General features: G+C 44.2%; 1 protein-coding gene across 5 annotated transcripts in view; it reads right to left on the bottom strand.

Moving 5' to 3' along the window:
- Positions 1 to 15,566, bottom strand: part of ST3GAL3 (ST3 beta-galactoside alpha-2,3-sialyltransferase 3) — a 226,551-nt gene that overhangs the window by 69,140 nt on the left and 141,845 nt on the right. For all 5 annotated transcript variants that reach the window (XM_069588998.1, XM_069589018.1, XM_069589026.1 and 2 more), the window contains one exon: positions 6,509 to 6,601. In XM_069588998.1, coding sequence (XP_069445099.1) covers positions 6,509 to 6,601 — 93 coding nt within the window. The remainder of the gene's footprint in view (positions 1 to 6,508; positions 6,602 to 15,566) is intronic.

Here is a 15,566-nt window from a genome sequence, read left to right as displayed (position 1 = left end):
CACAAAACAAATATCAGTGGATGTGAAAACACAGAAATATCAACTATCCAAAATGAAGCACGAAGAGAAATAAGAAAAAATTGGGGCGGGGGAAACCCCACCAACACAATAACATCAAACAAACCAGTTGGACCAATGGCTTAACATACATGTAATTGGAATTCTGGGAAGGGTGATGAACAGAAAAAATATTTGAAAAAATAAGGACAAAAAGCATCCAAATTTGATTAAAAGTAAATACAAACCCACAGATTCACTGAGCTAGATAAATGCAAGTCAAGAATAACATAAAGAAAACTACAACAAAGTGCATCATATCAAATTGCTGAGAACAAGTGATAAGGAATAAAATCTCAAAAAAGTAGCCAGAGGAAAAGAGAAACGTTATATACAAAGCAAAAAAAGGTAACAATGACAGAAGACAAAGAAACTATACAAATCAAAAGAAAATGAAGTTATATCTTTAAGGTAATATGTGTGTGTGTGTGTTTGTGAAATTGTCAACCTAGAATTGTTATACACAGTCAAACACAGCTTTTTTAAGCTGAAGGTAAAATAAAGACTTGATCAGAGAAACCAAAGCTGATCGATTTCACTGCCGTTAGATTTTGCTCATAAGTAATGTTAAAAGACATTCTTCAAGCAAAAGAAAAAGAATAAATAGAAATATGCATCTACCCAAAGGAAAAAGTAAATTCAATTCAGTTGTTCAGTCGTGTCTGACTCTTTGTGACCCCATAGACAGCAGCATGCCAGGCTTCCCTGTCCATTACCAATTCCTGGAGCTTGCTCAAACTCATGTCCATGGAGTCGGTGATACCATCCAACCATCTCATCCTCTGACATCCCCTTCTCCTCCTGCCTTCAACCTTACCCATCAGGGTCTTTTCCAATGAGTCAGTTTTTTGCATCAGATGGCCAAAGTACTGGAGCTTAAGCTTCAGCATCAGTCCTTCCAATGACTATTCAGGACTGATTTCCTTTAGAATTGACTGGTTTGATCTCCTTGCTAACCAAGGGACTCTCAAGAGTCTTCTCCAACACCACAGTTCAAAAACATCAATTCTTCGTCACTCAGCTTTCATCATGGTCCAACTCTCACATCCATATATGACTACTGGAAAAACCATAGCTTTGACTAGATGGACCTTTGTTGGCAAAGTGATGTCTGTGCCTTTTAATATGCTCTCTAGTTTTGTCATAGCTTTTCTTCTAAGGAGCAAGCATCTTTTAATTTCATGGCTGCAGTCACTCTCTGCGGTAATTTTGGACCCCAAGAAAATAAAGTCTCTCACTGTTTCCACTGTTACCCCATTTATTTGCCATGAAGTGATGGTACCAAATGTCATGATCTTCCTTTTTTAAATGCTGCGTTTTAAGCCAGCATTTTCACTCTCCTCTTTCACTTTCATCAAGAGGCTTTTTAGTTCTTCACTTTCTGCCATAAGGGTGGTGTCATCTGCACATCTGAGGTTATTGATATTTCTCCCGCCAATCTTGATTCCAGCTTGTGCTTCATCCAGCCCAGCGTTTCACATGATGTTCTCTGCATATAAGTTAAATAAGCAGGGTGACAATATACAGCCTTGATATGCTCTTCTCCCAATTTGGAACCAGTCCGTCGTTCCATGTGGGTTCTAACTGTTGCTTCCTGACCTGCATACAGATTTCTCAGGAGGCAAGTCAGGTGGTCTGATATTCCCATCTCTTTCAGAATTTTCCACAGTTTATTGTGATCCACACAGTGCAAAGGCTTTGGCATAGTCAATAAAGCAGAAATAGACCTTTTTCTGGAACTCTCTTGCTTTTTTGATGATCCAATAGATCTTGGCAACTTGATCTCTAGTTCCTCTGCCTTTTCTAAATCTGGCTTGAACATCTGGAAGTTCATGGTTCACGTACTACTGAAGCCTCACTTGGAGAAATTTGAGCTCTACTTTACTAGTGTGTGAGATGAGTGCAATTGTGGAGTAGTTTGAACATTCTTTGGCATTGCCTTTCTTTGGGATTGGAATGAAAACTGACCTTTTCCAGTCCTCTGGACACTGCTGAGGTTTCAAAATTTGCTGGCATATTGAGTGCAGCACTTTCACAGCATCATCTTTCAGGATTTGAAATAGCTCAACTGGAATTCCATCACCTCCACTAACTTTGTTTGTAGTGATGCTTCCTAAGGCCCATTTGACTTTGCATTCCAGGAGGTCTGGCTCTAGGTGAGTGATCACACCATCATGATTTTCTGGGTTGTGAAGATCTTTTCTGTACATTTCTTCTGTGTATTCTTGCCACCTCTTCTTAATATCTTCTGCTTCTGTTAGGTCATACCATTTCTTTCCTTTTTGGTGCCCATCTTTGCATGAAATGTTCCCTTCGTATCTCTAATTTTCTTGAAGAGATCTCTAGTCTTTCCCATTCTGTTGTTTTCTTGTGTTTCTTTGCATTGATCGCTGAAGAAGGCTTTCTTATCTCTTCTTGCTATTCTTTGGAACTCTGCATTCAGATGCTTATATCTTTCCTTTTCTCCTTTGCTTTTCATCTCTCTTCTTTTCACAGCTATTTGTAAGGCTTCCTCAGACAACCATTTTGCCTTTTGCATTTCTTTTTCTTGGGCATGGTTTTGATCACAGCCTCCCGTACAATATTACAAACCTCTATCCATAGTTCTTTAGGCACTCTGTCTATCAGATCTAATCTATTCCTCACTTCCACTGTATAATCATAGGGGATTTGATTTAGGTCATATCTGAATGGTCTAGTGGTTTCCCCTACTTTCTTCAACTCAAGTCTGAATTTGCAATAAGGAGTTCATGATCTGAGCCACAGTCAGCTCCGGGTCTTGTTTTTTCCTGACTGTATAGAACTTCTCCATCTTTGGCTGCAAAGAATATAATCACTCTGATTTCAGTATTGACCGTCTGGTGATGTCCATGTGTAGAGTCTTCTCTTGTGTTGTTGGAAGAGGGTGTTTGCTATGACCAGTGTGTTCTCTTGGCAAAACTCTGTTAGCCTTTGCCCTGCTTCATTCTGTACTCCAAGGCCAAACTTGCCCATTAATCCACGTATCTCTTGACTTCCTACTTTTGCATTCTAATCCCCTATGATGAAAAGGAATCTTTTTTGGGTGTTAGTTTTAGAAGGTCTTGTAGGTCTTCATAGAACAGTTCAATTTCAGCTTCTTCAGCATTTGCGCTTGGGGCATAGACTTGGTTTACTGTGATATTGAATGGTTTGCCTTGGAAACAAACAGAGATCATACTGCCATTTTTGAGACTGCACCCAAGTACTGCACTTTGGACTCTTTTGTTGACTATGAGGGCTACTCCATTTCTTCTAAGGGATTCTTGCCCACAGTAGTAGATACAATGGTCATCTGAATTAAATTCACCCATTCCAGTCCAGTTTAGTTCACTGATAAATGTTGATGTTCACTCTTGCCATCTCCTGCTTGACTATGTTCAATTTACCTTGACTCACGGACCTAACATTTTACGTTTCTATGCAATATTGTTGTTTATAGCATCAGACTTGGAGATATTTTTCCACTCTTCTTGAGTAGCATATTGGGCACCTACCAACCTGGGAAGTTCATCTTTCAGTGTCATATCTTTGTGCCTTTTCATACTGTTTATGGAGTTCTCCAGGTAAGAACACTGAAGTGGTTTGCCATTCCCTTCTCCAATGGACTACACTTTGTCAGAACTCTCCACCATGACCCATCCATCTTGAGTGGCTCTACATGGCATGGCCCATAGTTTCATTGAATAGGACAAGGCTATGATCCATGTGCTCAGTTTGGTTAGTTTCCCGTGATTGTGGTTTTCGTTCTATCTGCCCTCTGAAATGGGTGAGGATAAGAGGCTTGTAGAAGCTTCCTGATGCGAGGGACTGGCTGCGGGGGAATCTGGGTCTTGCTCTGATGTGCTAAGTCACTTCAGGCATGTCCAACTTTTTGCAATGCTATGGACTGTAGCCCACCAGACTCCTCTGTCCATGGGATTCTCCAGGCAAGAATAATGGAGTGGGTTGCCATGCCCTCTTCTAGGGGATCTTCCCGACTCAGGGATTGAACCCTTGTCTCTTATATCTTCTGCATTGACAGGTGTGTTCTTTACCACCAGCGCCACCTGGGAAGCCCAGCTCTGATAGGCAGGGCCATACTCAGTAGATCTTTAATCCAATTTTCTGTTGATGGATGGAGCTGTGTTCCCTCCCTGTAGTTCCTTCCCTGAGGCCAAATTATGGTAGGGGTAATGGCTACTTCCTTCAAAAGGACTTATGCCAGCACACCCCGAGGCTCTCAGGCCTGTTGTATTCAGTGCCCCTAGCCCCATGGCAGGCCACTGTCAACCCATGCCCTTCGCCAGAGACTCCTGGACGCTCACAGGGAAGTCTGACTCAATATCATTAGTCATTAGTAAAATACAAATTAAAATCATAGTGAGATACTGCTCTCAACCTACTAGGACAGCTAAAATAAAAAAGATTGATATTAGGGATGCAAAGCAATTAAAATCCTCATACTTTGCTGGCAGGAAAGCAAAAGAATATAGTCACTTCAGAAAACAGTTTGACAAATTCTTACAAAGTGAAGCATACATCCTCTATACAAATGTTTATACTGGCTTTATTTATAATAGCTAAAAACTGGAATTAACCCAAATACTTTTGACTGCTGAATAGATAAACAACATAAAATGTTATGCCCGTATAATGAAATACTATTCAGCAACAAAAAGGAAGAAACAAGTGCTACACATATGCTTGAATCTCAAATGCATTATACCAAACAAAAGAGGCAGACTCAAAAGGCTACTTTATGATCCATTTATATGACATTCTGCAAATACTACAGCGACAGTTGTTGTTGAGGCCTGAGAGTCGAGGTGGGGGTTAACTGCAAAGAAGCATGAAGGAATATTCGGAGGTGATGATGGAAATATTCTATTGATTGTTATGGTAGTTGCACAAAGGTGTTCTCAAAACCCATACAACTGTGCTAATAAGCAATTTTCACTGTATATAAATTAAACTTCAGTGAATTTTTAATAAAATTGTGATACCTCCAAACAATTATATATTATGCAATCATTTAAAATATAAGATGAATCCACATATGCTGATAATAGGATAATCTCTAAGATATACTGTTAGGTGTAAAAAGCAAGACATAGGACAATAAATACAGTCTGTTCCTTTTTATGGTATATTGGCTGTCTCCAGGGTCTGGAGTGGAAGTATATACCCTTTTGTACTGTTGAGTTCTTAGCCCCATGTGCTTGTATTACTTTCAGTTAATAAAATCCACATACATTTCAAGGAAAACTCACAGGTGTCTGGCCCAGGGGCCTGAGCCATGTAGGTCCAAGAAAACCCATGTAAGAATATAAAATATACTGCCAGACCCTGAAAAAGTGCTCAGTAAATAGCTGGGAGAAGCAAAATCCTGGAATCAAGTCAGAAGGCAGAGCCTGGACAAAGATCTCTATCTGAACACCAGATATTCAGTCAGCAGAGCCCCCATTTTATACAAGGAGCTAAGCTTGAATGGCTTACGTTAGGAAAGAAAGGGACCATAATATCCAAATATCCTGGATCTGCTGTTGGGCAAGCTGTTCGTCAGCATTCCTGTGCAAGGACACTGTGCCCCAACCTCAGCCTCTAAGGGATGGAGTGCATCCCCTTCCCCCAGTGAGCAGAGCCCACTCCAAGAGGCCACCCCAAGGGCTCCTCTGGTGGTCTAAGTGCTATATCTTGACTCACAGAGGTCCTGAGCAGCCCTTCCTACAACCCCTTGAGTCAGATACTCCTATAGCTCTCCGAAGGAGTGAAACAACCCCAGGATCTCACTGCACTCAGACTGCAGACTAGATGATCACAGCACATTAGGCTCTTTTCCACACTGAGGCTTCAGAAAAGAAAACCCGAAAGGAAAAGGCAGATAAAGCAAGTAAGGTCTCTTAGGGGAATTTGGTGAAAGGATCTCCCAGGGTTTGGCAGGGCTTCTTTCAGCAGCCTGCAATTAAGGAAATCAGGAACTCCAGGACGCCAAAGGGACAGAGAGGGAAGGTGCCCAAACAGCCAGCCTCAGAAACTCTGCTTTATTTGGACATGCCTCCCCGAAGCCAGGTCCTAGCTTCTAGAAAGGACTATGAGCTTCTGTGGTGCGGATCACTGTCTGGCTACCTCTGGATACCTGGCTTCCGAGGGGGAGCACATAGGTCCTACCTCCTCTTTCTGCTCTGCAAAAACAAGCTGTGCTGGCAGGTACAAGCTCAGAGAGGATGAGGTAAGTTGTAACCAGGGCCGAGAGTAGGACTGGGGTAGGAGCCAACCAAAGCAAAGTCCTTTCAGGCATTCAGGCACCCACAGACTCAAGGATGCAGGAGAGAAGGCACCACAGAATCTCACTTTCTCAGGAGCACACCACTTGCCACCAGGGGCAGGTGTGTCTGAGCCCTGGGCCATGGACCGGGCTAGCCAGGGGATGGGAAGAAACCAGAGCACTTACCGGGGGAAGATGGCAGTCATCAAGGCCGAAGCATAGCCAGGCTTGCAGGTTCCCTCTGAAAAGTTTGCGTACTTGGTGGCTAACTCTGCAGGCCTGTGGGGAGAGACGGAGAGTCATAGCTTGCCGGGCAGTGGTTACTGTTTCATGAAGAGCTGTTGGTGTTTAAACCTTGAATCAAGCTTCATTTGCTACAATCAGCACTTCAGTCCCTTTTCCACACCAAGTTTCCAGAGGCGGGTGGAGGGGAGGAGCCAGGACATTCTAAAGGAATAAGTAGATAAACAACAAGGCCCTTCTGTGGAATTTGGTAAAAGGAACTCACTGGATTTCACATAGATTCTTTGCAGTAAGCCTGGTTGCAAGGAAATCAGGAACTCCATCCAGGCTCCCAGACTAGGAGATTGGCGCCCTGGAGACCTAAGGAGAGAGCTCCCAGGCTTTAATAAAATCACAGGCACAGCCTTTTCAACCTTCTTGAATGTTTCTACACGTCCAGCCTCATCTGCCTTTATTCTCTCACACATACTATGGTCCAGCCAGTGGGAAGTGCTCAGCGCCCTGAATATACATCAAATATATGACGGGGGGTCTCATTGAGTATGTTCTCCTGCTGTCCTATTCCCTCTGCCTGGAATGTTCTTCCTTGTTCTCCTTCTGCCTCCTGGTCCTTCACAACTCAGCTCAGACGTCAGTTTCACTGGGAGTAACTCCCAGACCCCCAGATTGGGCCAAGTGCCTCCTCTGTGCTCATTGTCCATCTGCCATCACCCACATTACGTGCTTGCCCCCATTGGCACTTGCCATACTGAACTACAACTGTTGGTAGTATGTCTCGCTCATGGCGCTGTGAATTCCCAAAGTCAGGGTCTGATTTAACCCTGTACCCCCAGTTCCTTGCACAGAGAATGGGCACACAGAAGACCTCAATGATTTTCTGAAGGAACTCTCACTGACAATCTCACTGCACTTGGACTGGAAACAAGGCAATCTCAGGAGTCCACAAGTCAGACAGCGCTGACTGTTTTTCAAGACTTGTGAGTTCTAGCCCTGGATCTGTTGCTGTGTGACTGTAGTCAAGTCATCTCACCTCTCTTATCTTCAACATCTGTATGGGGTCAACACGGGGCTGGAGTCACTGCCCTGCCTCCCCAAACCCTGCTCAGTGCAGTCTAGAGAAAACCAAAGCGGAAGAACAGGACCCATCCCGTGACTGCTGGGCTGGAGGCCCCGTGTGCTGGGGCACCTGAGGGAGCTCTGGCTGCTGGCCAGTTCCCAGCCCCAACCTCCCCCGCCTCCACCCTTGGGCCAGCTGCCAGCACACTGATGCCCAGCTGCTCTGCTGTGCCAGGGCCCTGCAGCAAGTCTTCCCTTGGGGCTGCCTTCTGCAGGGACAAGGGTGCAGTGGGTATGGGGTGGGGGAGGTTGGTGCCTGTACAGGACAGCCAGAAACCATGATGCCACTGCCCAGCATGTATCATGTGTGATTTACTTAGCCCTGTGATCCTGGCCCAGGGCCTTATACAGAGCCACTGCTCATGGAATTTAGACAAACTCATCTGTATCTACATGCATTTTCTTCTAGAAATCTACATTTTCTTAGTCTTCCCTAACAATGAAGTGTAAAGCCTGAAATGCAAATACAAATGCTGAGCGACAAGTCAGAGTTGGGCCTTTATTTGGCAGGCAAAAAAAGGTCAAGGGTTTAACAAGAGAATTTACATAACAGTATTTTCTTATGGAAACAACTGTATCTCAGAAATGAAGTGCAATTACTGAACCTACTGGAAACTTCTGGACTAGGCACAGTGACAGGAACATTACAGGTGTCTTCAAATATTCCTCTCAATAGCCATGTGAGTAGGGTGCTGTTGATTATTAATTCACACAGAAGCTCAGAAAGATGAAGAGACTTATTCAAGGTCACACAACTAGCAGGTGGTGGACACTATTTGAACCTATCTTTCTCTGACATGAGTGCAGAAGCTCTCAACAGGACACCGCCCTGGTGTGGATCCCAGTCTGTGCCATCACAGAGAGTCACACAGAGGCCGGTGCAGCACGAGCGGTCAGTGCAGCTGGAGATGGGGTAGGGGAGCTCTCTGGCAGTGTGTAACAGTCATTGAGCCACTAAGAGTCCCTCATAGCCCCCCATCCCCTTGCCTGCCTCTTACTGTGGGTTCCTATGGTCTTTGTGAATTCCAGAAAGTTCCACAAAGCAAAGGAAAGATGGATGGCCATTGCCTCTTTAACAAAGTGCATTGCAGAAATGCACGTAGAAATGCCTGTACAACAGCAAACCTTCGGCCACATCTTTCCTCTCTAATAAACACCATCAGCTTCTGGCGAAGCTCCTCAAGGATCAGGGCTGTGGATGCACAGCAACATAGATGGGCCTGGAGGGCATGATGCTAAGTCAAATAAGTCAGACAGAGGGGCACAAACTCTGTATGATATCATGTTTATGTGGAATCTAGGAAATACAACAAACTAGGGAATATAACGAAGAACAAGCAGACTGACAGATACAGAGAACAAACCAGTGGTTACCAGAGGGAAGGGTGCAGATGGGCAAAACAGGGGTGGGAGAGTGGGAGATACAAACTATAGGCTGTAAGACTGGTTCAAGGATGTATTGTATGACACAGGGAACATAGCCAATATTTTGTAATAAGCATAAGTGGGAAGCAATCTCTAAAAATTGTATAACAATTTTTAAAAATTTAAAAAAAAAAAGAACTGGGCTATGGAATAGTCCAGGGTCTGTGCACTCAGGTAATCCACAATGGAGAAGAAAAAGCCCAGACAAGCAGGAGCATGGGAAGCCAGAAGCCAATAGGAAAGGCTCTTCCCATGGCTATGCAGGGCAGTCAGATATCCCGGATGGAGCAGCTCAAAACCAATTCCCCCACTGAGAAAGCAACAGTAACTTCTAAAACACACAGCCCTGGGCATAGCGGGCCATGTCAAGCTATTAACAAATTAAAATGCCTTAGAAATGGCTTCCCGACTATCCCAGTGAGAGAAGAATAGAGGGAGTGTTGGGGACTCTGAGTCATGCAGCAGGCTGGGACCTCTGGGGCAGTGAGCAGTCAGAACCACCAAGATTAACTGTCTCCAACTCCCTCGGGCCAGAATGGTTAGTTTCTCTAAGGCGCTCACACTCGAAATGCCAGGAGGCCCCCACAGATGTCTGATCAAATCATTCAACCCTTGTTCTTCTCGTGCTCTGCAGCTGGCCTTTCATTTGGGGAGATTTAGCATTTGGACCAGTAAGAGCACCCATTGTCCTGCAAACGTGACTACCAAGCGCCTGGGGTGAAGAGTGTAAACCACTGTGCTCTTCAGAGGAGATCCAGATGGAGAGGCTGGCACCTAAAAGAAGGAACCAGACTTCCATGCCTCTGCTTCACTGAGAAGCACCGAGTTTAAGGAATTGGGTCAAACAACAAACGGGTTGTAAGTGGGAAGAACACAGGACCTGGAATTAGAATCTTTTACAAAGGAGGACATTGCAAGCCGTGTGACCTTGGGCAAAGGAAGGACAATCTGATTCGCAGCTTCTTCATCTGCCAATGGGAACCACTCAGTTCCCAGGGATCTCGGAGGATGTGGTGAGAAAGGGCATCTGGAGGGGCTGGCTGGTCTCCAGAGCACCACACAAATACTTCATGAAAGGTGAGGTGGCAGGGGCAGGCAGCAAGATGGTGCAGGCTTCGAACACTGGGCTCAAGTGTGGATTCTGTCCTGGAGAGAGTGCTAAATGATTTCCAGTGGGAGAGTGCCCTGGATCACCGTGTGTATTTTCACGATCAACATTCGGGAGGTGAGGAGGAGCATGGCCAAAGGCTGAAAGAAGCAGCGCCTGAGACGGAAAAATAACCAGGAGAGACTGTGATGTCTCAGTTGTTAAAGGAAGGAAGGGTCTCAAGGAGGATGCAGGGACCAACTGCATCGAACACTGTGTGGGGCCTGGGAGGAGGTGGCCATAGGATTGATGGCTGGATCTGCCAACATGGGGGCTACTCTTGACCTTGAGAAGAGCTGTTTCACCGGAGTGGGAGTGAAATGGTGATTTCATTGGGCTTAAGAGAAAACAGAATTGGAGCCAGGGAATAACAGACTTCTATTTTTAGAAGTTTTGTTATAAAGGGGGACAATGAAATGGGGCAATAGCTGGAGGGAAAGCACAGGGCAAGATGTTTTTTTGAGGTTAGGAAAATATTTGGCATGCATATAAGCTGGTTAGAATAAGAGGAAAACTCATGCACGGGGCAGTAGAGGTGGGTCCGTTGGAGCAGTCTTGGAGAAGGTGAGAGGGGGAAAGTAGAAGCGCTGGCTTAGCTCTGTCTACCCCACCCTGCCCTAGCCAGTGACCACCTATTTATCTTGAACATTCAGTTAAGCACCACTTCCTTCATGAAACCTTTCGTGATGGCTTCCCCTGCCAAGCAGAACCAGCCTCCCATGCCTGTGGACCTCATTTTACCTAGCACTGACATTCACCTGACCTTGCTCACTGGTTCCCACGTTCTCTCTCTCTCTCCCACCTCCTGGCCTTCTGTCCTCTCACTCACTCAGTCACTCAGCAGACACTCAGAGGCAGACACTCTGCTTGGGCTTATATCCTGGCTCCACCACTTAGTAACTGGGCATGTTATTTAATTGCTCTGTGACTTAATTTCCACATCTTTGAAACTGGAATTACACTAACTCTTCACAAAATTGTGGTGCCAATTACACTGAGAATAAAGTGCTTTGTGCAATGCCTGGCACATAGCTCTCCCTCTCCCTCGGTACATGCTAACTCTAACAGTCTTGCTCTTGTCATGTGCTAGATGCTGGCCTGGGATTAGAGATACAATGATGTCTAGGATGGGAATACGGCCTAGCACTTGTTACCCTGACGAGTAACTATCCATTTAGACATCTTTCTCTCCCAGACCATGAAATCTGAGCATAGTGCCTATCACAAAGTACCATGCATGGCATTAAGAGTATGAGCGCCTAGCAAAATGTTTGTTGGACTGAACTCAGCTGGTTACCTTGGCTTGGAAGGTGAACTGAGAGGAAGGGTTGGGGTGGGGTGGGGTGGGGATGGGGAAGATGAAGAGTGGACTTTGAGGGTTAGGACTTTACAGATCAGGGATGGGCATCTCATGACCAATGGCCTAATGTCTAGAACGTCTCAGAGAAGACTGAACTTAGAGCAGCCCCCTGTTGTGCCCCCTTACTCCTTCCCTGAGCTAGTTTACTAGAAGCAGTTCAAAGAACTGGTTGTGAGAATGAAATAGGACCATACATGTAACACACCCAGCACACAGCCTGACAAACCATAGTTAACAAGTATTAGCTTCTTATCAAGCAAACGTAGCAACTTAATTAAGGTAGCCAGTCAATGTATGACTGTGCTGAGAGGGCTGGCATGATGAACACACAGGAGAGTCCTCAGCACAGAGCTCATCCCGCCACTGTTTCTTCAGTTCTGTCCTCCCTTGCCTTCTGGAAGAAGATGCACTTTTCCAATGACTAGAGAGACGCCTCTGGAACAATGGCATGATTTGGGAAATGGCAGAAGCAGCTTAGTTTAGCTATAGCAATCCTAGCCTGTCACTAAACATTTTCATTTTCTTTTCTCTGAAATAACTTTTATGTAAGAAAGGTTATTGAATACTGCCAAAGACCCTTTCAAGATCCAAGATATACAGCTTTCTCCCTCAGGATAATTTCTATCTCCTCTGACTGCTTCTCCCTCCCTGACTACAGGTCTGCTGGCTCTTTTTGAATTATCATCAGTCTTTCCATTCACCCACATTTGGGGTGTGCTGATCTGTCCTGCCCTGGGCATCACTGACCCTTTGCTCTTTGTGAACTCCACTGCAGCCTTGGGCTTCTACACAGTGTTGCCCACTTAAGAGTGATCTGGTGGCTCAGACGGTAAAGCGTCTGCCTGTAATGCGGGAGACCCAGGTTCGATTCCTGGGTTGGGAAGATCCCCTGGAGAAGGAAATGGCAATCCACTCCAGCACTCTTGCCTGGAAAATTTCATGGACAGAGGAGCCTGATAGGCTACAGTCCATGGGGTCGCAAAGAGTCGGACACGACTGAGTGACTCTGTCCTGTCCATGATCAACTTGGTGGCACTGTCTTATGCCTCTTTAAGAGAACAGGGACTGCTTGATCTGTGTCATCTGGAATTTAGGGTATTTCTCGGCTCTGGAGGCCCTGCCTCTCAGCTCCTGTTATTGGACACTGCAATACCTTCTCAGCAAATCAGCCATTCTTCTCTCTGATCAGTGATTCTGGAGCTGACATTACTGCAGTTTCTCTTTGTCTCCAAGGCCCTGTACTTTACTTCATTTTGGCTGGGAGGATGTTTTCCAGGAAGCTCTTGCAAATGCTTTTAGCCTGAGCTATACAGGTAGTTCTCACCAAGACTCTCCACCAGGAATCTCTTTTGATTACTCCAATTTTGTTTCTACATGTGTGTGTGTTGTGTGTGTGTGTATGTGTGTGTGTGTATGTGTGTGCGCGCTTAGTCACTCAGTCATGTCTGACTCTTTGCAACCCCATGGACTGTAGCCTGCCAGGCTCCTCTGTCCATGGCATTTTCCAAGCAAGAATACTGGAGTGGGTTGCCATTTCCAGCTCCAGGGGATCTTCCTGACGGGGGGATCCAATCTGCATCTCATAGTCTCCTGAACTGGCAGCGGATTCTTTACCACTGTGCCACCTGGGAAGCCTGTTTTTTTCTCCATTTCGCTTAAAAATGCACACTCTTTCTGGATGGTAGTGAAAAGAACAGAGGAATTAGCATTTACTGAACATAAACTATGCTCGAGACAGTTGACCTAATTACCTAATATAGCTTTACAGTAATCCTCTGAGGCAGAATAGCCCTTAGATCCAGGCATGTGGGCTAAGAGAAATCAAGAGAAGCATGGTTGGAAGATGTGCTGTTCTATAAAATTTCAAATGATAAACTTCGGTAGGGATTACATCAAATCTGTAGGTTGTTTTGGATACTATGGGCACTTTAACAGTATTAATTCTTCCAATCCATCAGTATGAAATATTGTTCCATTTATTTGTATCTTCAGTTTCTTTCATCAGTGTCTTATAGTTTTCAGTGTAAAATCTTTCATCTCCTCAACCAAATTTATTCTGAGGTATTTTATTCTTTTTGATGCACTTGTATATGGGGTTGTTTTCTTAATTTCTCTTTCTGATAGTTCATTATTAGTGTATAGAAACACAGTTGATTTTAATATATTGATTTTGTACCCTGCAACTTTACTGAATTTTTAAAAATACTTCTGACAGGTTTGTTTTTATTTTTGGTGGAATCTTTAGGAATGTTATCTGCAAATATAGACAGCTTTACTTTTTCCTTTTCAATTTGGATGCCTTTTATCTCTTTTTCTTGCTAACTGTTCTGGCTAGGACTTCTGGTATTATGATGGAAAAAAAGTGGCAAGAGTGGACATCTTTGCTTCGTTCCTGATCTTAGAGGAAAGACTCAGGTTTTTTTTTTACCATGGAGTATGATGTTATCTGTGGGCTTATCATAAAGAAAGAAAGAAAGTGAAGTCGCTCAGTCGTGCCCGACTCTTTGCGACCCCATGGACTCTAGGAGAAGCCTACCAGACTTCTCCGTCCATGGGATTCTCCAGGCAAGAATATTGGAGTGGGTTATCATTTCCTTCTCCAGGGGATCTTCCCGACCCAGGGATCGGACCCAAGTCTCCTGCATTGGAGGCAGATGCTTTAACCTCTGGGCCACCAGGGAAGTGGTCTTTATTATGTTGAGTTACATTACTTTTTATACTCACTTTGCTGAGAGCTTTTATTATGAATGGATGTTAAATTTTGTCAAATGCTTCTTTTGCATCTACTGAGATGATCATATGATGTTTCTCTTCATTTTATTAATGTGGTGTATCACATCAGTTGATTTATGAATGTTGCACCATCCTTGGATCCCTGGAATAATCACAGTGTATGATTCTTCTAATGTACTGTTGAATTCAGTTTGCTAAAATTTTGTTGAGGATTTTTATATCTGCGTTCATCAAAGATATCGGCCTGTAATTTTCTTTTCTTGTAGAGTCTTTGTCTGATTTTGGTATCAGGATTAGTCCTGACCTCATAAAATGAGTTTGAAAGCGTTCCCTCCTCTTCCATTTTTTGGGAAAAGTTAGAGAAGGATTGGTATTAGATCTTCTTTAAATGTTTGGTAGAATTCACCAGTGAAGCCATCTGGTTCTGGACTTTTGTTTGTTGGGAGGCTTCTGAATACTGATTCAATCTCCTTACTCCTTATTTGGTTTGTTAGGATTTTCTACTTCTTCGTGATTCATATGGTGAGTCTCACTTGGCCACAGAACTAATCACAATTCACATTTCCCCTGCATACTCTGGTTAAGACTTACATTCATGGTCACTGTCAACAAAGTGCAGCCACAACTTTCAGAGTTGCTAGAACCCAGTATTTGTGGGCAGCTTGCAGGATAACGTAGTGTGGTATCAACAGTAATGATGTAACCAGCATGAAATAAAGGGAACTAGAGAACTGAAGAGACAAGAAGATCTATACTGATTCTATAAAACAGGTTCCGGAAAGTCCTGGCACTGTCAATAATAAGAGTACTGCTACCTTTTTTAGTGATAGAAGACGTGAAATTAGTCAGGAATGATATACCTGACAATTAAAAAAAAAAATGATGAGATGGTCCCTGAACCAAAAAGAGAGAGTATCTGGCTACTCTAAAGATACTTCAGGTGCACTGACTCCATAATAAACACATATCTAAGTATCTCTTCTTTCCTGTGCTGTTCTAAATCCTCATCAATAAATCATTACATCTCAAGTGGATGGACTTGTTTATACAGCAGAGACCTCACAAAAATATTTAGCTGCGGCTCCATGCATCCTAGGGCTTCCCTGGCATCTCAGTTGGTAAAGAATCCGCCTGCAATGCCAGAGACCCTTGTTCAATTCCTGGGTCAGGAAGATCCTCTGGAGAAGGAATAGGCTATCCAGTCCAGTATTCTTGGGCTT

Source organism: Ovis canadensis, chromosome 1 (assembly GCF_042477335.2).
Source record: "Ovis canadensis isolate MfBH-ARS-UI-01 breed Bighorn chromosome 1, ARS-UI_OviCan_v2, whole genome shotgun sequence".
NCBI classification, from domain to species: domain Eukaryota; kingdom Metazoa; phylum Chordata; class Mammalia; order Artiodactyla; family Bovidae; genus Ovis; species Ovis canadensis.
Note: the sequence above shows the minus strand (reverse complement) of the source record. Positions and strands in the feature narration are given on the sequence as shown.